Consider the following 21,757-nt stretch of genomic DNA (forward strand, 5'->3'; position numbering starts at 1 on the left):
CGCTAAAACCGCTAGCGCACCTTAGTAAAAGGAGCCCTAAGTGTCATTTATAGAATTGCCTTGCACAAGTGTGGCCGTTATTCTACTTGAATCAGCACTTTGGAAAAAAAAAATGATTAATCCAGTTGACACAAAGAGAGATAAATTGCATTTTTTTAAACCTGTGGGCCTCTTCAAATGTGATCTATATCATAAATTGTCCATGTAATAATTATACGATGGAAAGATCATTCAGACACTGAGACAAAGAATAAGTAAACACGGTAGTAATTACACCATACGAAGGACGGCCACTCCTTTAATTTCACGTTGTTTTGAATTTAAACACACTTTCAATTTCATTTCTCAGGCTGTAGATCATGTCTTTGTTTCTTTGAGGGGAGGTAATGTAGACTCGATATTATGCCAGCAAGGACTGCAGTGGATACTTAGGTTGAAAGCAGTAGCTCCATCAGGACTCAATGCATATATTGGCTGACTCTATAAACAGCACCTAAATCAGCCGGTGCCCCCCCCCCCAAAAAAAAAGGCGCCAACTGCATGTCAATCACGCTTAGGCGCTGTTTACAGAATCGTGGCTAACATAAGAATAGCCTTACTAGGTCAGACCAAAGGTCCATCAAACCCTCTAGCCTGCTGTCACATTGGTGGCACCTGTGTAAAAACTGAATTGCAGGTGAGGGTTTTAAAGGCCTACATTTCAGGTGCCAAAGTTTTTGGAGAATCGCGCTTAGCAGCGCCTAATTCACGCTCCACCCATAGAAAATCCCAGCTATCACACGACAACATTATGAGGGAGGTGCTGAAAAGTTCTCCGCCCTACCAACCAACTGCCTAAATTCTGAGCGGTATTTTGCCACTGTAGCTGAAAAGGATGTTATCTTATTTCGTTAAGTGCCAATTTACAGAAACAAAATTCTATGTTTTTTTGACACGGTTTCAGATCACTGATTGAGCCATATCCATGTCATTCTCTTATTGGTTGGGCTGAGAATTTTTCATCACACACACCCCCTATCATATCTAGCGTGGTGTTTCCCAAGCCTGCTCAGATTTTCAGAATATCCACAATGAATCTTCATGAGAGGGATTTGCATGCATTGCCTTCGCTGCACGTAAATGTCTCTCATAAATATTTATTGAGAATATCCTGGAAATCTGACGGGTTGGGGAGGCCCCTGGACAGACTTGGGAACCATTGATCTAGTGCAATGATCTAAACCTGTCCTGGGGGGACCCCCCAGCCAGTTGGGTTTTCAAACTATCCCTAATGAATATGCATGAGGCAGATTTGCATGCCTGCCACCTATTATATGCAAATCTGCCTTATGCATATTCATTAGGGATAACTTGAAAACTCAACTGGCTGGGGGTCCCCTCAGACAGGTTTAAGAACCACTGATCTGGTGAATGCATTAATGACCTATAATTACAGTGTATGAGAAAGAACTACGGTTTCAATAAAGGATTACCGTAGATGTTTTCCTGAAGAAAAGGGGGATTGAAGGATATAGATAAATATGCAGGTCCTGGACCTGATGGGCCGCCGCGTGAGTGGGCTACTGGGCATGATGGACCTCTGGTCTGACCCAGCAGAGGCACTGCTTATGTTCTTATGTTGCCACAATATCTCGGCTGTGTAAGTTGTAAGGGAGATTTAAAAAATAGGGAACAATTTCCCTTTATCAGTGAAGGCACCATAGCTCTGTAGTGGCTGGAAATCCAAAAGATCAGGAGGATAGGTTTTCACTTAGCTGTGGTAGCGATTCTGCTCTGGTAAATGCACTGAAGCCCATTCAATTCCTATGGGTTTTGGTGCATTTACAGCAGCATCATCGCTACCATGAACATAAGAACATAAGAATAGTCATACTGGGTCAGACCGATGGTCCATCAAGCCCAGTAGCCCGTTCTCACAGTGGCCAATCCAGGCCACCACCACCTGGCAAAAACCCAAGGAGCAGCAACACTCAGGGCAAGCAGTGGCTTCCCCCATGTCTTTCTCAATAACAGACTATGGACTTTTCCTCTAGGAACTTGTCCAAACCTTCCTTAAAACCAGCAATGCTATCTGCTCTTACCATATCCTCTGGCAATGCGTTCCAGAGCTTAACTATTCTCTGAGTGAAAAAAAAAATTTCCTCCAATTGGTTTTAAAAGTAGAAACATAGAAAAATGACGGCAGAAAAGGGCCAAAGCCCATCAAGTCTGCCCACTCTAGTGACTCTTCTCCTTGATTTTGCTCACCAACCCCTGCCTTTACATCATTAGAGATCCCACAATTTCCTTGTAACTTCATCGAGTGTCCCCTAGGCTTTGTAAATTTTTGACGGAGTGAAAAATTGATCCACTTGTACCTGTTCTATTCCACTCAGGATTTTTTAGACGTCAATCATATCTCCCCTCAGCTGAAGAGCCCTAACTGTTTTAGTCTTTCATCATACGAGAGGAGTTCCATCTTGGCTTCGTATAAGGCGTATAGGATGATTACCCCCATCTTGTTACGAGTGTTTACGAACTAATTTTGATATTTTTTTTCAGCTTACTTGCTGCATGATGTTATCATAAGGCTAAAAGAAAGGATTAGAGAATATCTGGGCAATATAGATGCTTATCTTAGAATCTATTCTGTCTTTCTGAGAAAGAGAAAAAAAGAAAATTCCATTCGGGGCTTGTGACTTTCCAAACGTTTCCCAGTCACGCACTAATAAATATGCTAATATTGTCAGCCGTTTATGCTTCTGCCAGCTAAATATCTGTATTTTGGGAGGTGTTTACTTTGCCATTTGGAGTAAAGCAAAACATCTTTTAATGAATGTTTTGCGCTGCCTTTGCTTAGCCCTCCTACCTGGTCAGTGGCAGAGGAGAACAGTGTGCTCTAATTGCAAAGAATAACCGACACTAACATTTATTTGACAGGAGGTACGGCATACAGAATGTGCTATTTCAAAAACAGCCTTGTAAAAAGAGGCCACAGTCAGCAACCAGGAGGCTCCTACTGAAGACCAAACAGCTTCTTTTCCGAAGCAAGATGCCAGAGCACGGGAAGCGCATCGTTTGCGTCCTGCTGCCTAACAGAAAGCAACTCCGCATTACAGTTGAGGTAAGTCTTAAAGATCAGATACTAGATGGCGACCTAAATATCATATGCAAAAGCCAACATTTAAAAGGTGAATTTTGTAAACTGCTCAGCTTGTGAACTAAAGTATTTTTCAGCAATTGAGCATAATTGGCATTTTGCAAGATTCAGTACACTTGGGTGCAAATCCAAATACAGTGGTGCCTCGCATAACGAACGCCTCGCACAGCGAACGCTGCGCACAACGAACTTCATGTCTTGCTTCCTACAACGAACTTCGTTTCACACAACGAAGTCGCCCGAGCTGCATCCTTCCGCGCAGGCACTGCGCTTAACTGCCCTCTCTCCGCCTGGCTCCCTGTGCAGTGGCGGACCGTCGGCTCGCAGGGGCCCGGCGCCTACTGCTGATGCGTTGGGGGGGGCGGAGCTACTCTCGCCGCTTCCCCGATGCTAGAAAAAAAAATGAACAGTTAAGTCCCAGTTTTTGCCGCTGAGACTCTGCCCTCTCTCACTGTAAAATTAGACTCTACTTAGTCTGTCTTTAAATTTAAAAAATGTGTGTTGTTTTAAAAAACAATTATGTTTTTAGATGTATCTAAATAATAACAAAAAATTTATCTTTTTTTATGTCATCTTAGCATATTTTATGCTACAGAACGAATTATTTTTTTTAACATGTATTGTTATGGGAAAACGCGTTTCACATAACGAACTTTTCGCATAACAAACTTGCTCCTGGAACGAATTAAGTTCGTTGTGTGAGGCACCACTGTATTTAGTAGCCAGAATAAAAAATATCTTTAATTCATATATATATTCTTTAACAGATTTGGTCTAATATTCAGCGGTGATCGTGCTTTCCTAAACACTTGCTGCACTGTTTTCAAAATGCACGCATGTGGTGCCACAATCTGGATAAGTGGTGGTGCGGAATATAAGTGGGGAGGGGCCACACATTTAAATTGGATAATGGGCACTGAATCACTGGGTGATAATAGCCAATTATTGACGTCAATTAGCACTCATTGAAATTAACGCGTGTGTCTAGATGCCTGCTATTCTATAAGGCATGGCGCCTAAGCCCCATGGTGTGTATTAGAGAATGACACGGGGACAAATTTGTCCCCATCCCCACAGGAACTTAATTTCCCCGTCCTGTCCCCGCAAGTTTTGTCACTGTTCCTGTCCCTGCCCCATTCCTGTAAGCTCAGCCTTAACTGCACAAACTTCAAACACTTATGATTTTAAAGTGTTTAAGGCTTGTGCAGATGAGGAAGGAACTTGCAGGGACGGGAAAATGAGTTCCTGGGGGGGGGACGGGGAAAAATTTGTCCCCGTGTCATTCTCTAGAATGTATCTCAAAAGGGAATGTGGCCATGGACATGTTGGAGGCAGTCTGAAAAGCTGTGCGCGTAATTACAGAATACTGCCTAACCACGACTAACTTGGGCGCCAGCATCTATACCAGTTAGGGACGGGATCTACGCTAAACGCTATTCTATATAAGGTGTATGCCCTTTATAGCAATGAAATTTTTTAGCACCTACATTTTGGCCAATAAAGTATAAGGGGTAAAGAAAAAACTCACTTCTCGGAGAGATTTGTGAAAATAAATGATCACAAATGTAAAGAACCCAGAAAAATCTAGACTGGACAATAATATTAATAATAATAACTTTATTCTTCTATACCGTCACAATCTTGCGACTTCTAGGCGGTTTACAATCAAGAGGGCTGGACATTCAGTGAAATACAATAAGTAGATATTCAGAGGAAATACAGAGATCAGAGACCTCAGGAGGCAATAGTATAGAAATACAATTTGCTGAGCGAAAATGTAATATGTACATTTTAGTAGGTAATGTCCGACAGGACCTGTTGGGGATAAATAGCAACGTAAAGTTACGATAAGATGAAGATAACAGATTATATTTATAACAGTGCTGTAAGTTCAGGTGGAATAGGGAGGGGGGAGGGAGAGGGAGAGCGGGTCAATTGTACTCTCAAATGGCAATATATACTTCTTATAAAAGTTAATGCTCAGAGACAAGGAAGCCCTACATATAAGGTCTCACCATCCAATCACTGCATATGACTTCTGAAATGTCGGAACCCTACTACATTTTTTGAGATAAGTGTATATTCAAGAACCAGTTACAAATTTATGACACTAACAAGTCTTGATAGAAATTGAAGTGAGATATGCAATACAAACGACATTTCAAAGAAGTCTATATTGCCATTTGAGAGTATTGTCCAGTCTGGATTGTTCTGGGTTCTTTATATCTGTGACCTAAATTTTAGTGCCATATATTGAATTCCCCATTTCCCTCCTATATGTACAGCCACTAATATATATTAATATGTGGTTTAATTTAGGAGAGTTGAATATTGCCATTATGCATGCCCTCATTCTATCTTTGTTCCAACTCAGCACTAAGTTGCGCTGGAGGGGTTAGAGGTAATTTTCAGTAGCACCATCTGCATAGTGACATTTAAGCTTCGCTGATAGATTTATTTACTCAATTTTCCCAGGGGAGCTCAGAACAGTTTACATGAATTTATTCAGGCACTCAAAGCATTATTTCCCTATCTGTTGCAGTGGGCTCACAGCTATCTAATGTATTTGGGGCAATGGGGGGATTAAGTGACTTGCCCAGGGTCACAAGGAGCAGCGTGGGTTTGAACCCACAACCTCAGAGTACTGAGGCTGTAGCTTTAACCACTGCGCCACTCTAGAAATCAAAATGTAGCAAAAGTAGCCAAGTAGAGGACAATCAAGCCATTGTGACATCACTGATGAGGTTGGCTCTTAGGCATTGGTGGATTGAGGCATTATGATGTCACAATACCTGCTCTGCATATCAGAGGCTGAAATATTTCACACTATTTATTTATTCCATTTTCTATGCTGTTCTCCCAGGGGAGCTCAGAACAGTTTACATGAATTTATTCAGGTACTCAAAGCATTTTTCCCTATCTGTTGCAGTGGGCTCACAATCTATCTAATGTACTTTGGGCAATGGGGGGATTAAGTGACTTGCCCAGGGTCACAAGGAGCAGTGTGGGTTTGAAGCCACAACCTCAGGGTGCTGAAGCTATAGCTATAACCACTGTGCCACGTAACAGCTCCCACATAGAAAATTTTATAAAGCAGTTCCTAGTTTCAGAAGGCAAGAAGGTTCTGCTCTGTCGAGACACCGACCCTGTGTGTCCTTATAAATTCTCAAGTTAGTGGGACAAATTGGGGCCAATATTCAAACCATGGGAGTTATCCGGACTGACTCCCAAGGTTGATGCTGAGCCCAGATATTCAATGCCGGGCCTTATCTGGTGACAAGCATTGAATATACAGTTTATATTTGGCCACTTTAAACTTAGCTGGCTGAGTTGATATTCATTGCTGACTGACTAAGTCTATAACAGCCAAAGATAGACCTGCCATTTGCATGGCCTGATTTGACCACTAAACATAGCCGGCTGGCGCTTTCAATTTCACCAATAACTGGCCAAGTCATGCAAAACAGCCTGCAATCCACTAGCCATTAAGCGCTAATTTTCAGTGGCCATCCCATGATAGATAGTAGCATTTAGCTCACTAAATTTAATTTAACCGGCCAGGAGCTGTTCCTGGTCAGTTAAATAGAGATGAATGGCCATACTGGGTCAGACCAATGGTCCATCGTGCCTAGTTTCCTGTTTCCAACAGTGACCAATCCAGGTCACAGTACCTGGCAGAAACCCAAATAGTAGCAACATCCCATGCTACTGATCTAGGGAAAGCAGTGGCTTCCCCCATGTCTGTCTCAATAGCAGACTATGGACTTTTCCTCCAGGAATTTGTCCAAACCTTGCTTAAACCTAGCTACGATAACCACTGTAACCACCTCCTCTGGACTGTACCAATATTGCAGGTACTACTGCTACTACTATTTAGCATTTCTATAGCACTGATAGGCATACACAGCACTCTACAACAACATATTTAAGAGACAGTCCCTTTTCAATAGAGCATACAATCTAAATTAACAAACAGGATGAGTAGAGACTTAGGGAGTTTCTCAGGACGCTTAGGGAGAGGGATGATGAGTCAAACGCATTCTCGAAGAGGTGGCCTTTTGCTCTGACTCCGACACTTTGTTCCAGGCATATGGTGCAGCAAAAGAGAAAGGGCACAATCTGGAGTTGGCAATAGAAGAGAAGGGTACAGACAAGAGAGATTTGCCTGATGAACAGAATTCCCGGGGAGATATTGAGGAGCCAAAGAATGAATACACTTGTAGGTCAATATGAGGAGTTTGAACTGTATGCAGAAGTGGATGGGGAGCCAGTGAAGTGACTTGAGGAGAGGGGTGATGTGAGCATAGCGACGCTGGTGGAATATAATTCGTGTAGCAGCATTCTGAATGGATTGAAGGAGAGAGAGAGATGGTAGGGACATTTAAACCATTTCGAGAGCAGGTGTAAATACCTATACTTAAATGATTAAAGCATACATTAAAATTAGCTCATTTTATAATCTTTTGCGCATTTAGGGGTGGAGCATAGGCACAGCACACAAGTACATCGTTGGATTATAAAGCATTATAATTTACTTGTGTGAACCTACTTGTCTTTATAAAATGGCACGGGTCCAAGAAGTGACATCAGAGGGAGAGCCGACGCTGGCACGAGCAGCAGGTTGGGGGTTGCTGCTCACGCCCAGAACGTTAAAGAGGTATGGGGGGCGGGGAAGGAGCAGATGGGAGTGGGGGGCAGAGATAAGAGCTGGGAAGAGGCGCCACCGTCCTGGGCTCCTCTCACTCTCACTACGCCACTGGGCTCGCAATCTGTCTAATATACCAGGAACAGTGAAGGATTTAGGGCTAGATTCTCTAAGCAAACCGATCGGTTTGCGATCCCTTTGCGACCCAATTTCCCTCCTGCAGTATTCACTAACCTGTTTTGCGATCCGATTCCGATCCGCGCATGCAAATGAGGGGAACGGCATGCAAAGTAGGCAGGGACGCGATTCACTACACAAATTTGCCGATTCGACTGTGCTGGCCGTTCAACCCAAAAGGCAACCGCTGAGGACCAGTCGTTGAAGCCCTTTCCGACTACCTTCTGCCACCCTGCTCTCAGCCCCGTCAGCCCCGATCTCCTGCCTCCTTGATCTGCCTGCCTGCCCCGACTCTCCCAACCTTCCCCGCAGTGTAAGCCCGTGGTTTTAACCCACAGACTTTAAAGCGGGTTAAACCCACGGGCTGTAAGAAAAAGTTTTAAAAAAGAAAAAAAAAAAAAAGTGCCGGGCCAGAGGTCTAGCGCATGTGCAGATCATCGGGCCCGATTGGACAGATCAGTGAATCTGGCCCTTAGTGACTTATAGGGAGTAGCGCAGGGTGCTGTTGGTGGACAAGTCTGCTCTGCACTGAGAAACCTGCCACTACAGGTCAAAGAGGACTGCGGTCCTAAAAATCATTAAATTCACAATGATATGCGTCTGGATTGTCTGGGGGAGATGGGAGGGAAATCCCATCTATTGACACATTTCTGCCTTGAGTAGAGGCACCGGGGCACCACATAACACATACCTTAGGGACTGAGAGAGCCTGCCCAAAGGGTTTAATGCCAGGTTGGGTCCCAAACCCAGACATGCTAAATATTAGCGTGCAAACGTGTCCATAGACTTTAATGGCCGTGTTAGCGTTTAGCGCGCACTAAAACGTCTAGTAATAGGACCCCTAAGTTAGTCCAATAAAAAAGGTATTATATTTTTCCTTTTATGTTTTTGTTTATTTCTACATATTACCCTGTACAATCCAAGAAATCAGACAGAAATATCAAAGAGCATCCTTGCACTGATTTTTATCTGCAAATTTCAGACCAACAAAATTCCATCCTAAACAATTCATATTGTACTTTTGACTAAGGGCTCCTTTTACTAAGCTGCGTTAGGGCATTAACGGGCGGAATAGCGCACGCTACTTTGCCGCGCGCGCTAGATGCTAACGCCGGCATTGAGCTGGTGTTAGTTCTAGCCGCGTAGCGTGCGGTGCAGCGCGCGGTACCGCCCCGCGTGCGCTAAAACCGCTTAGCGCACCTTAGTAAAAGGCGCCCAATGTTTTATTGCACACATTCAACTGAGATGGCTACTTTGCCACAAGAGTTTATGCCTCTCAGGAAATTTGATGCCAAAATACCAACCAGTATATGGCCTGCCCCGTTTAATGATGGTTTTGCTGATTTTTAAGTTCTGCTTGTTTAACAAACGTCAAGTGCCATCTATTCGTCACAATTTAATTACACATTACTTAATGAAACTTATAGTTCATTTGAATGCACTGCATGAAAATTACACTCAGCAGGATTACACCTTTCTGCAATGTGTATACAGTATATAACTTTCTTGGCTCATAGTAGCAGCTGATCTGATTTCTAAGGACCGTGCATTACAATGCCATGATTCAGATAGCTGAATGAACACTTTACCTAGACTAGAGGGGAACAACTTTTTAAGGCCGTATCACTTTCCATTCTCTCCATTTCTTGGGCCTCATTTCTAATTAAATCCTAAATTTGGTTTTGTATCTGATAATGTATTTCTATTTTTGAATCTGTGGTCTAATTTAAATGTGATTTTCTTACTACCCGTGCTTGTACAGCTTTTTAACTAGAATCTTGATGAAACAGGAAGTGATCATTTAGCCAGGGCCTGCCCACCAGGGCCTGCAAGGAGGGGGGTGGCGCAGTGGTTAAAGCTGTAGCCTCTACACCCTGTGTTTGTGGGTTCAAACCCCCACTACTCCTTGTGACCCTGGGCAAGTCACTTAATCTCCCCCATTGCCCAGGTACATTAGTTAGATAATGAGCCCCACTGGGACAGAATAGATAATGAGCCCCACCGGGATAGAAAGAGAACAAATACTTGAGTACCTCAATAAATTCATGTAAACTGTTCTGAGCTCCCTTGGCAGAACGGTATAGAAAATTAAATAAATCTCCAATGGCTTTTGCTCAGGAAGGAAGAGCTAGAAAAGACCGCTTTAGTCAGTGATTCAATTAGTGGCGTGTAGATAGCTGGGTGTCTGGTGGATGCGAGGATCGTTTGATCCTTTGTCTGCCTAGTGTGTCCTCATGTGTCAACTAGATAAGATTTTAGACAGCGCTTGGGTACATATGGGCACCAATAACATAGCGAAGATTAACCCTTTTTTTTTGTGCTTACCCTTTATGCTCTTTCTTCTCTTCTATCAAAATTGTAACTATTCCCCATGTTAACCTCACATGTCGTGTAAGTTACCCACAAGTTTACTGTAAAGTCTTGTCTACACTAGTCTGTTTAGTTTGTTAAATTTTAACTAACCACAAATTTTTGTTTGGTTTGTAACACTAACATTTATCTGTTTTATTTTTATTAATTAATGTTATTATTATTGTACATCGCCTAGTAATCTAAATAGGCGATTTATCAAGAACGATTAAACTTGAAACTTGAACTTGCAAAATGTGTGAGGGAGGTTCTGAATGCCAAATTTAAGCTCTTGGGTAGGAAGCTGAGATTCAGAACCTTCAGGGTAGCATTTTCAGAAATGCTTTCCATTCCACGTGCAGGACCTGAGAGGAAGGCAGAGATTTGGATTCTTAATGCACGGATGGAAAAATGCTGCAGGTGGGAGGAATTTAGATTTGTTAGGAACTCAGCAACATCTTGGGGAAAGAGGAGCCAATTTTTTTTAAATATATATGATTCCTTGTAGAAAATGACACTGCCCCGTCCCCTTCACCGCCCCATCCCCATCCCCGCCGTCCCCTTCACCGCCCTGTCCCCACAGAATCCACCCTTCCCTCTCGCCACCTCACCGCCCTTCAGCGGCCCAAGGATCTCCCTCCCTCCCCCTTACCTTCACGACACTTTACTACAGAAATTTACTGAAGCCAGCTGCCTGCAGTCGCGTGTAAGTGGGCGGAAGCTTCTCTGACACAACCGGAAGTTGCATCAGAGGAGAAGCTTCCGCCCACACACACGCAACTGCAGGCAGGCAGGTTTTGCTGGCTTCAGTAATTTCTTTAGCAAAGCGCCTCGGCATCCCTTTCTTCCCCCTCCCCCTCCTTTAAACTTGTCCGTGCCAACAGCAGCAATGTTGAAGACACGGTTGCAACATCTCACCTCCTCAAACGCAACGTCTTGTTCTGTTGGGTCAGGATATGGCGGAGGGAAAGCCCCAGGCCTGCCAGAGGAGGTGTCTTTAGCGCTGCGAAGGTAAGGGGGAAGGAGGGAGGGAGATAGATTTGGGCGTAGGTAGGTAGGGAAGGGGCCACGCGCGATCGGTGACCGCGTGCCTACCCTCCCTTAACTGCGGGGACAAGGCCATACACCGCTCCACAGGGCGGTGGATGGCCTTGTCCCTGTGCCTGCAGTGAGCACTTTCACCCCCCCCCCCCCCCCCCATTTCAGTGGTTACCCGCAGCTAGCCGCGGTTAACTGCCACCGTGTCATTCTCTAATTCCTTGAATAAGCCTGGTGTGGCTTTCATTCTTTTATAGTTGATCTTCTGAGGATTATTTGTTTATGTTTGTTTGATCTTATTTGTTTTACTGAATTATGTATGTAAAGATATGAAAACCGTTTAGGTTTAAACGGTATGGAAATTTTTTAAATAAATAAAAAGATGTACTCAGGGTAGAACCAGGTTGCTGGCACTAACATTTAAAAAGGAGATAAAGCAGCTTTTAAACTAGAAAGTGGGGGAAAGCCAGCAGTTGCTCAGGAGTGCATGATTTGGAGTGACTTATCTTTGAAAGATACTATCAATATAGTGAAGTTAGGGCATCTTGATAGAGAAGTTGCAGCAAAGGCAAAAGTAGAGTCAAGATTGAGGATTATCACCATCACCAGCTAAGCAGGAAGTATACCCAAACAATAAAAACCACACTTTAGAATGTCTGTACATAAATTGCTAGAAGCCTGAAAAAAAATTATTTATTTATTTTAGTATTTATATATCACTTATTACCGAAGTGGTTTACATTCAGGTACTTAAGCATTTTCCCCTATCTGTCCTGGTGGGCTCACACTCTATCTAATGCACCTGGGGCAAGGGGGATTAAGTGACTTGCCCAGGGTCACAAGAAGCTGCATGGGATTTGAACCCACAACCTCAGGGTGCAGAGGCTGTAGTTCTAACCACTGTGCCACACACGCCATCATTAAGACAGGTTATATTACCACAAATTGTGCTATTTTAGCACTGGGTCCCATTATATGTAACGAGACCCTATCCTAAAATAGTATGATCTGTGGCAAAATGACCCAATTTAATGGTAGCCCATGTTGATAACTTCCCCTTCCTGCCCTAAATAAAGAGATAGTCATAATAGGCATCTCAGAGACTTGATAGAAAAAGAATACCCAATGGAATAATGTGTTATTAGGGGACATATTATTCTGCAACGATAGGGTAGATCAAATTGGAGGGGAAATGGAGCTATATGTTACAAAGGGAATTGAGTCAAACAGAATAAAAAAATGTGCAGGAAACAGGATGCAATATGGAATCCTTATGGATAGAAATTCCAACTGTGAAGGGAAATATACTGGAAGGGTTATATTGCCACCTACTGGCTAGAACAGTGTTTTTCAACCTTTTTACGCTTATGGACCAGCAGAAATAAAACAATTATTCTGTGGACCGGCATTGGTCCGTGGACCGGCGGTTGAAGAACACTGGACTAAGTCATGGGCCAGACCCCGCCCATCTCTACCCAATGTCCACCCCAGATCCCGCCCCCATAATAATACTAATTGCACCTTGCGCATCCCTTGCCTCATCTGGAAGCCTTCCCTCTGACATTGCAGCGTCAGAGAGAAGGCTTCCAGTTCAGGCGCAGGATCCCGTAGGAGCCACTGCCCGTGGCTTTGTGCACTGAATCAGGAAGAGGGAGCTGGCTCAAAGGTAACGCCGCATCGATCGCACCGTGGACCGGCGGTTGAAGAACACTGTTTTGGGCCTGATGCACGTGCTGGCCCTGTGGACCAGCAGGAAATTTATTTGGACCGGCACTGGTCCATGGACCGGTGGTTGAAGAACACTGGGCTAGAACATATAGACAAATGATGAAATGTTAGCAGAAAATATGAAAGCTAACAAATCTGGCAACACTATAATAATGTGTGAATTCAATTACACTGCAGATGTTAGGAAGAAGGTGTGTTACTTCTGCCCATGTTCTGCCCAAATTCTCATTGAGCACACCTACTGTACAAGTGCATACTGCCTTGCAGACATTCAGATGTGATATCATTTTAAAAGAACGAATTTACTCGTGTAAATCAGTATTTTATGCATGGAAATGATTCATAAAATTATTCTCAAATTGCCCTGAAACTTAAGGGCTCCTTTTACGAAGGTGCGCTAGGTTTTTAGTGCACGCATAAAATTACCGCGCATAGCAGAAAATCTACCGCCTCCTAAAAAGGAGGCAGTAGTGGCTAGCGCGCTCGGGAATTTAATGCGTGCTATTTTGCGCGTTAAGGCCCTAGTGCACCTTTGTAAAAGGAGCCCTATAAACACAAATATTATATTGCATTTCTAAAGATAAAAATGGAAATTAATTCTACATCCAATGATGTTATTATGAGTGAAATGGTGTGGGGGCAGTTGTAGTCCACTTTGCAAGGTAGTATAAAGAAATGAAATAAACAAAGGAAATAAGGTAATACATTTTTTAAATTGGACTAACTCAATGCATTTTATGATGAGTTTTCGAAGGTAACCCTGCTTCTAATATTATCATGCAACTTTAAATATGATTTTGCAATGAGGTGGGAAGAAACAGGAAGTGAGGTAAGCCCCTGCACAACCACAGTCCAAGAAACAGAGATAGTGCCAAATGTTGACGGATAAGCACAATTTTAATTAATTCAAAAAGCTTGTCACATGATTTTATGGAAAATATTGCAAAGGGATACGAGTACAGATACATCTCCATAGCTACTGAAAACGTGTTTGAAAATGAGGAGTACATTATTGCATACTTTGATAGCTATAAAGTTAACACAGTCTTGAGGCAACTTTATAAGGAAAACGAGTATACTGAGCCCATCTACTTCTGCAGTTTCTGTGACCCTACCTTCCCCACTTTTCTGCTAAGTTTTATATGCATTCTATGGGAATCAACATTCTTTACAAAATGGTGGCATCAGCGTTTTGCAAATTATGATGAATGACCATGCAGTTCATATCTTTTTGCAGATGAAAGCAACTGGCCGTGAACTTTTCATCAAGGTGTGTGATTTGATGCAGATTAGAGATTCTCACTTCTTTGGCCTCAGTGTTGTCAAAAGTAAGTACACTCCAATGTTGAGTTTGTTTTATCGCCCAGCCTTTCTGGAGATCACCTCAGTTGGACCTGCTCTAAATTTCCCTAATCTGCTCCATATTCTTCTTCTTTACCGCCCTTCCTGGTCATTGGCATGTTAGTTTATTTTAATACAATGCTAGATATACAGCCCTTAATAATAATAATAATAATAATAATAATTTATTTTTGTATACCGCCATACCCAGGGAGTTCTAGGCGGTTCACAACAAATAGATGAGTTACATACAGTGCAGTTGAAAAAAGAAGAACATAACAAGTCAATCGAAGGGTCAAACTAGTTTACATTGACAATTTAAGTGAAGGAAGGGCTAATACAGAGCACATATATAAATAAATAGCATAAATAAAGTATCAGAGCAGTTTACAACCAGACTAAACAAAGCAAGAGAACTAGAAAGAGAAGAATAAAGAGCAAAGGAAAACCAAAGGCTGAGACAGGGCCCCAAGTTAAATGTTTTTACCCCTATAAACCAGAAAAAAAACAGTAGGTCTTATAGCCCAAATTTCCAAATAACAATGCTAGAACATAGAGGGTTCTTTTAATAAGCTGCAGTAAACAGTAGTATGGCGCGAGGCGAAGTATCTTGGTGTGCTTTTGGATTCAGGACTCACTATGAGAGGACAGGTGCTTGCTGTAGTTCGTAAGGTGTATTTTCATCTTCGGTTAGTTAATGGATTGAGACCTTATTTAGTGGCCACATTGTTTAGGATGGTGTTACAGTTGATGGTTTTGTCCGTTTTCGACTATTGCAGTCTCGGGGGCGCTTCAGGTGGTCCAAAATTCAAAGGTGCGCTCTCTGTTTAAATTGGACAGATGTGAGCATGTAACAGAATATTTTATAAGGTTGTATTGGCTGAAAGCATAGGATAAGACCCGGTACAAGCTACTGGTGAATGTCTTTATGTGCTTACAGAAGTTGGCCCCTAAACACTTGGTCCAGAGCATCTTGCCGTGTGTCGCTTTTAAGGTGGCCGCCAACAATGGCGCCAATTAGAGAATCCAGACCTTAGTGTTCCTATTCAATGAAGTTTTTATCAGGCATTTAAGTAGGTTGTCCCTGGATATTCAACAACATTTTACTGCACTGTGCTGCTGAATAGTCTCCGACTACCACAGAACTGTATGGTTAGTACTGGGGTGGTCCAGGAGCTGCGGCAGGGAGGAGCTCACAGACCAGCACAAAAAGCAGTTCTATTTTGCCCTCTTAGCTGTGCAGGAGCTGGCACTGAATATCAGCCGGCACCTGCATAATTTCCAGGTCATGAGATGTCCCAGATATTCTGTTTCCCAGCCATGGCCGGATTTTCCTATAGGCTAACTAGGCTTCAGCCTAGGGCCTCAAGATCCGTGTCACATTTTTTATAAAGGTTAGTACCAATAACAACATGTTTCATTTAACATATTGATATATATCACAGTAATAATGTATTTTATTATCTCTCATGTAATTTACAAACTTAAAAATGGGAGGTGAAAGGGCCTCAGAAGTGGAATAGCCTAGGGCCTCTTTTCATCTAAATCCGGCCCTGGCTCCAGCACTAAATATCTGGATTACAGTAGATTCAGCTCACAAAGGCTAACTACCAGTACCACATGCTGAATATTAGGTCGTTAATACCTATCAAACGAGTGTGAAAGCCATTAAAAGAGCCTATTTGTAATTTCAAATTCCTTTCTTCGCCTTTTTCTCAAAGATGTTAATGCCCTCCTGGGTGAAGATCTCCTCCCATGTTCTTTTACCTTTGACTCTCTCTGAAGTGCAAAAAGTCTTTCATCTGGTCAGTTCCCTTCTAATTGGAAGACAACCATGGTTAAATCGATTTTTAAAAAGCAGTCATTGGACCCTTTCATTCTCTCTCATTATCGTCCGGTCTCCCAACTTTGCTTTTTATCAAAACTGACTGAAAGTGGTCTTTTCATCAGCTGTCTACCTTCTGGGAGAATAAGTCTATTTTACATTCCAGACAATCGGGTTTTAGGAAGGGCTTTAGTACTAAAACCACCATTAAGGCCCATCTCAGTGAGGTTCACTCTAACTTGGATGCAGATGGTATTGCCCTTGCTGTTTCTTTAGACCAGGGGTGGGCACTCCGGTCCTTGAGGGCCGGAATCCAGTCGGGTTTTCAGGATTTCTCCAATGAATATACATGAGATCTATTTGCATGCACTGCGTTCAATGCATATTCATTGAGGAAATCCTGAAAACCCGACTGGATTCCGGCCCTCGAGGACCAGAGTTGCCCACCCCTGCTTTAGACCTAAGTGCAGCTTTTATATGAAGTTCACTATAGTGTCCCACTGCTCTGCTGGGATGTCTGCGTGGCCAGTCTACTACAAATGCTGGCTCCCCTACATCCCAATGGCTGGTTTTGTGCATTTTTCATTTGGAAGTGCTTTTTTTTCTAAAATGGTTCAAAAAGATGGATGCCCAGAGGATAGAGCAGTGGTTCCCAAACCTGTCCTGGGGGACCCCCAGCCAGTCAGGTTTTCAAGATATCCCTAATGAATATGCATGAGAGAGATTTGCATACCTGTCACTTCCATTATATGCAAATCTCTCTCATGCCATATTAATTAGGGATATCTTGAAAACCTGACTGGCTGGGAGTCCCCCAGGACAGGTTTGGGAACCACTGGGATAGAGGTACAAAGCACATTTTTGAAAAAAACCCAAGATAGATTCTGTTTTGCAGCTTTGAAAATGTATTTTTGTGCGTTTTCTGCAAAATGTCTAAACTCCGATTTAGGCATCATATCGAAAATGCCCTTCCGCATCTAATTTTGCTCATGTTCATACAGTAGTATCCCATTTGAATTATTGCAATGTTGTGTTTGCAGGAATCCCACAATATCAGATAAAGAGACTTTAATTATTACAAAACACAGCTGTTAGGTTCCTTTGCAGAGCATATAAGTTTGACCATATTTCTATTTTTCTTTAGAAATTACATTGCTTGCCTATTTGCTATTGATTTCAGTTTAAGATTTTGGTCTTGGTTCATTGCACATTACACGATGGAGTACCTTCTTACTTAAGTGCCATACTCTCACTTTCTTCCAGGTTATTCTCACCCATCTCTACATGAGTAATGTTTAATTCCTCCCTCCCCCCAATGTCCATCTGGAATCCACATGTCACTCTGCTTTCATTTTCCTCACCTTCATGTTATGGAATGCCCTTCCTGTCTTACTCTGCAAAGAGAAGAAATTCAAATCTTTACTTAAGACATTTTTTTTACACTGGCTTATACAACTTGAATCAGTGTCTAATTACCTTGAGCTGGTATCCTGAATGCATTTATAATGAGTGTCTCTGTTGGTTTGTTTGAAACTGTCCCTATTTTTTATGGCATTCTGTTTTTCTTCTTTAAATTCTTTTATAATGTTTTAATATTTATTATGAGCCATTTTGACCTGTTTGCCAGAACAGACAGTAAGGCAAGTTCTGCTAATAAACATCTCTCAACAGATTTCTAGGAGGGCCTGTCCTGCTAAAGAATGCTATTGTTGAGGAATTATCAGGCCTCTCCCATTATCCTGCCAAAACTGACTTGTTACTGTCTGCAGATCAGCTTTCTTCCATCTTTTCCTCTAAGGTTTTAGACCTCTGACAGTCTTTTCTAGCAGGTAGCTCTACTATTGGCCTTAGCAAAGGGTCAGATCTAGCAAAAATAGGGAAAAGGCCATTTTCCATTCAATGAGAAGCTGATAAGCATTAATGGAGAGAAAGACTTTGAGGTGATTGTGTCTGAGGATCGAATGGCATCTAAACAGTGTGATAAGGCAGTGGCTGTAGCCAGAAGGATGCTAGACTGTATAGAAAGTAGAATAACCAGCAGAAGAGAGGTGTTGATGCCTCTACATAGGTCATTGGTGAGGTCACACTTGGAGTATTGTGTTCAGTTTTGGAGGCCGTATCTGGTGAAGGATATTAAAAAACTTGAAGTGGTCCAGAGGAAGGTGACGAAAATGGTAAGGGGTTTGGACCAAAAGAAGTATGAGAAAAGATTGGAAAACCTAAATATGTGTACTCTGGAGGAGAGGAGGAACAAGGGAGATATGATTCAGATGTTTAAATACATGAAAGGTATTAATATAGAACCAAATCTTTTCCAGAAAAGAGAAAATGATAAAACTAGAGGGCATAATTTGAGGTTGAAGGGAGGAAGACTCAGGAGCAATATTAGGAAATTCTTTTTCATGGAGAGAGTGGTAGATGCTTGGAATGCCCTCCCGAGGGAAGTGGTGGAGAGGAAAATGGTAATGGTGATGGAATTCAAAAAAGCATGAGATAAACATAATGGATCTCTAAGTAGAAAATGAAGGATGCAAATTAAAGAACTAAGGCTGGTACTGGACAGACTTGCATGGTCTGTGCCTCATATGTGGTGATTTGGTGTAGAATGGGCTGGGGAGGGCATCAATGGGAACTCCACTAACTTGGAACAGAAGGATGTTACTAGCCAGACTTTATGGTAGATAGCCTGCAAACAGGATGGTTGAATAGGCTGGAGTGAGCTTGGCCGGCAACTTCAGCATTTAGAACCTAGGACAATACCAGCTGGACTTTACATTCTATGACCCAGAAATATCAAATAAAAGACAAATTAATTTAATCATTCATTTTTAATGGATATAACTAATGGGCAGACCGGATGGTCCTATCAGGTCTTTATCTGCTGTCATTTACTATGCTAACATGTTTCACACACAGCTTTTTCAAGGATCCTCTCCTAGAATGAATTATTACAAATACAGCTATTTAAAAGTGTCTCGCCTCTAATTTAAACTTTAGTTATACACCTAAAAGGACAGTGAAAACATACCAGAGCCATCCTTTGTCACTTGACTCAGCTTAATTCATCGAGACAAGATGGCGGCAGTGTTTTGTTTTTTTTAAGTTAATTATATCACTCTCAAAACAATTGACCTCAAGAACTTTTTAACAAGTACTCATTGATTAGTGCATATTAATTCATAGGTAAATGTGTGTAAAATCAATTTAGTGTCCATGAAAACCTACCAAACCTTCAAGAAATCAATTAAAACCTATCTCTTTGATAAATTTCTCTGACTCCTTTCCTGCCTTGTTGTATCTCTGAAATGCCTCTGGATATACCTGACTACTCTTGACTTGCTAATGTAATTTGAAAGTCTTTTTCTGTAACATCGCTGTCTGTGTACAGTCTCTTCCTCTGTAAACCGCTCTGAACTGCTATGGTATTGCGGTATACAAAATAAAGTTATTATTATTATTATTATTAACAAACAAACGGTGAACTAACAAATGCACATTCTTACTTCCTTGATCCTACAGAGTACAAGAAATTAAAGCATGCGTTTGAATCCAGGACAACCTTGCTATAGAGCAAAGGTCCACAAGCTTCACTGCTAATCCAGCAAAAGTGACCTAAAAGAGGGACTCTGTTTTTTATAGATATTGATTTATACCACAGGCTGGCTTTCTGACAATATTAATTTCATTAAAGCTGGAATGTAGAGTTGAAATCTCTCTTAGTATGGAGGAATGCGGAGGAGCTGTGAAAGGAGAGGAGAGAGTGGTAGCATCTAGGTTGCTTCCAGTCTTTCAAAGTGGAAGGTCTAAACTTAAGTGTACACATTTGCTGTCATGTTTCCTGTGCTGTATTCTATGCCTGCTATGTCTTTCTTGCTTGTTATGATCCTGGTTGTATGTTCCCTTTGCAATTGCTAATAAAGACAATTTAAAAAAAAAAATGCAGAAGAGTCATAACACAATAGCTTTAATAACTACATTCTAAATTAGTACATACCTTATGGCTGATTAATGACAATGATTAAAAACTAAGGCCAGACCTAATTAATCTATAAGAGAGACATTTCATATAGGTTGGATAGAAGGACGTGTGCTTTGTGAACATGGGCTATCAAAATATCCACCTGCATCTCATAACCTCTTAGTTAAAGGCGGTGGCATAGCGAGGGAGGCTGCCTACAACATTTCTATTCTTCCTTCTCTCCCTGGTCACAGCAGCTTCTAATGCAGAGCTGCCCAAGTCCGGTCCTCGAGATCTACAGGCAGGCCAGGTTTTCTGGATATCCACAATGAATATGCATGAGAGAGATTTGCCTGCACTGCCTTCTTGGTATGCAAATCTCTCTCATGCATGTTCATTGTGTATATCCTGAAAACCTGGCCTGCCAGTAGATCTCGAGGACCGGACTTGGGCAGCCCTGTAATCTAACACATACTTGCCACTCATAAAAGCTCACCGTACCACCACACTTCACAGCTGAAATTGCTAGTAAGGAAGAGCAGTCAGCTTCCAAACCGCTCTAGAATTTCTCATTCTGTCAAGGCCTCTGCATACATATTATTTAACAGCTATGCCACCTTTATTCATATCTACATTACCTTCTGCACAGGGAAACCAAACAATACAGTCAAAGACCAATAAAACATGGCAGAAAGGTACAGAAATAGGCTCCATTGTACTGGGTGTCACAAGCTTGATTAAAAGGAAATTTCGAGTAGATAAGTTGCTTCTTTATAAGTTATATCTCAGAGACTCCAAATAGAAGCTTTCTTTGGCACAACACAATTACCATGGTGAATATTAGCAGTAAATTAGTGAAACTGAGATCCTACTTCACATACTTTAGCTTAGGAATGAGGTTCGTTACTGTCATGTTATGTGCAAAACTAACAACCAATTTAAAAATAGAGATAAATCTTGACTTAATCCACTGTATTCACAATAATTCAAAAACATGTCAATCAATGTACTTCATAACCCTTCAAATACTTTTCAATTATTTTACGTATTTTATAAGGAGGACAGTTGTTAGATCATTAACTGAATAGTTTAAATCAGGGGTCTCAGAGTCCCTCCTTGAGGGCCGCAATCCAGTCGGGTTTTCAGGATTTCCCCAATGAATATGCATGAGATCTATGTGCATGCACTGCTTTCAATGCATATTCATTGGGTAAATCCTAAAAACCCGACTGGATTGCGGCCCTCAAGGAGGGACTTTGAGTATCTAGCAACCAGATAGTTTATTATTGAAGGGTTGCTGGCAGTAGCAGTGATTTCCACCCACTGCATGCAGCTAACCCAGAAGCCTCTCCTATTCCAAATACTGCCCAGAGAAAAACAGGAAGTTGTGTCTGTGTGTGTGGAGGGGGAGGGGGTGATACACAGCAGAGGGAAGGCTTTTGGGTTAGCCACAGGCAGTGTGTGGGAATCACTGCTGCTGCTGGCAACCCTTCGATAGAAAACTGTGAAGGGGGGTACAAGGATCACACTGGCAAAGAATGCATGGGAGGGAAGAAA

The 21,757-nt window shown here is 42.1% G+C and overlaps 1 protein-coding gene across 5 annotated transcripts in view; it reads left to right on the forward strand.

Moving 5' to 3' along the window:
• The first annotated feature begins 2,980 nt into the window (after positions 1-2,980).
• Positions 2,981-21,757, forward strand: part of LOC117356310 (FERM domain-containing protein 6-like) — an 89,052-nt gene continuing 70,275 nt past the window's right edge. For all 5 annotated transcript variants that reach the window (XM_033935370.1, XM_033935371.1, XM_033935374.1 and 2 more), the window contains exons 1-2: positions 2,981-3,103; positions 14,314-14,404. In XM_033935370.1, the coding sequence (XP_033791261.1) occupies positions 3,032-3,103; positions 14,314-14,404 (163 nt within the window). In that variant the 5' untranslated portion in view covers positions 2,981-3,031. The remainder of the gene's footprint in view (positions 3,104-14,313; positions 14,405-21,757) is intronic.

Source organism: Geotrypetes seraphini, chromosome 3, assembly GCF_902459505.1.
Source record: "Geotrypetes seraphini chromosome 3, aGeoSer1.1, whole genome shotgun sequence".
Lineage (NCBI taxonomy): Eukaryota > Metazoa > Chordata > Amphibia > Gymnophiona > Dermophiidae > Geotrypetes > Geotrypetes seraphini.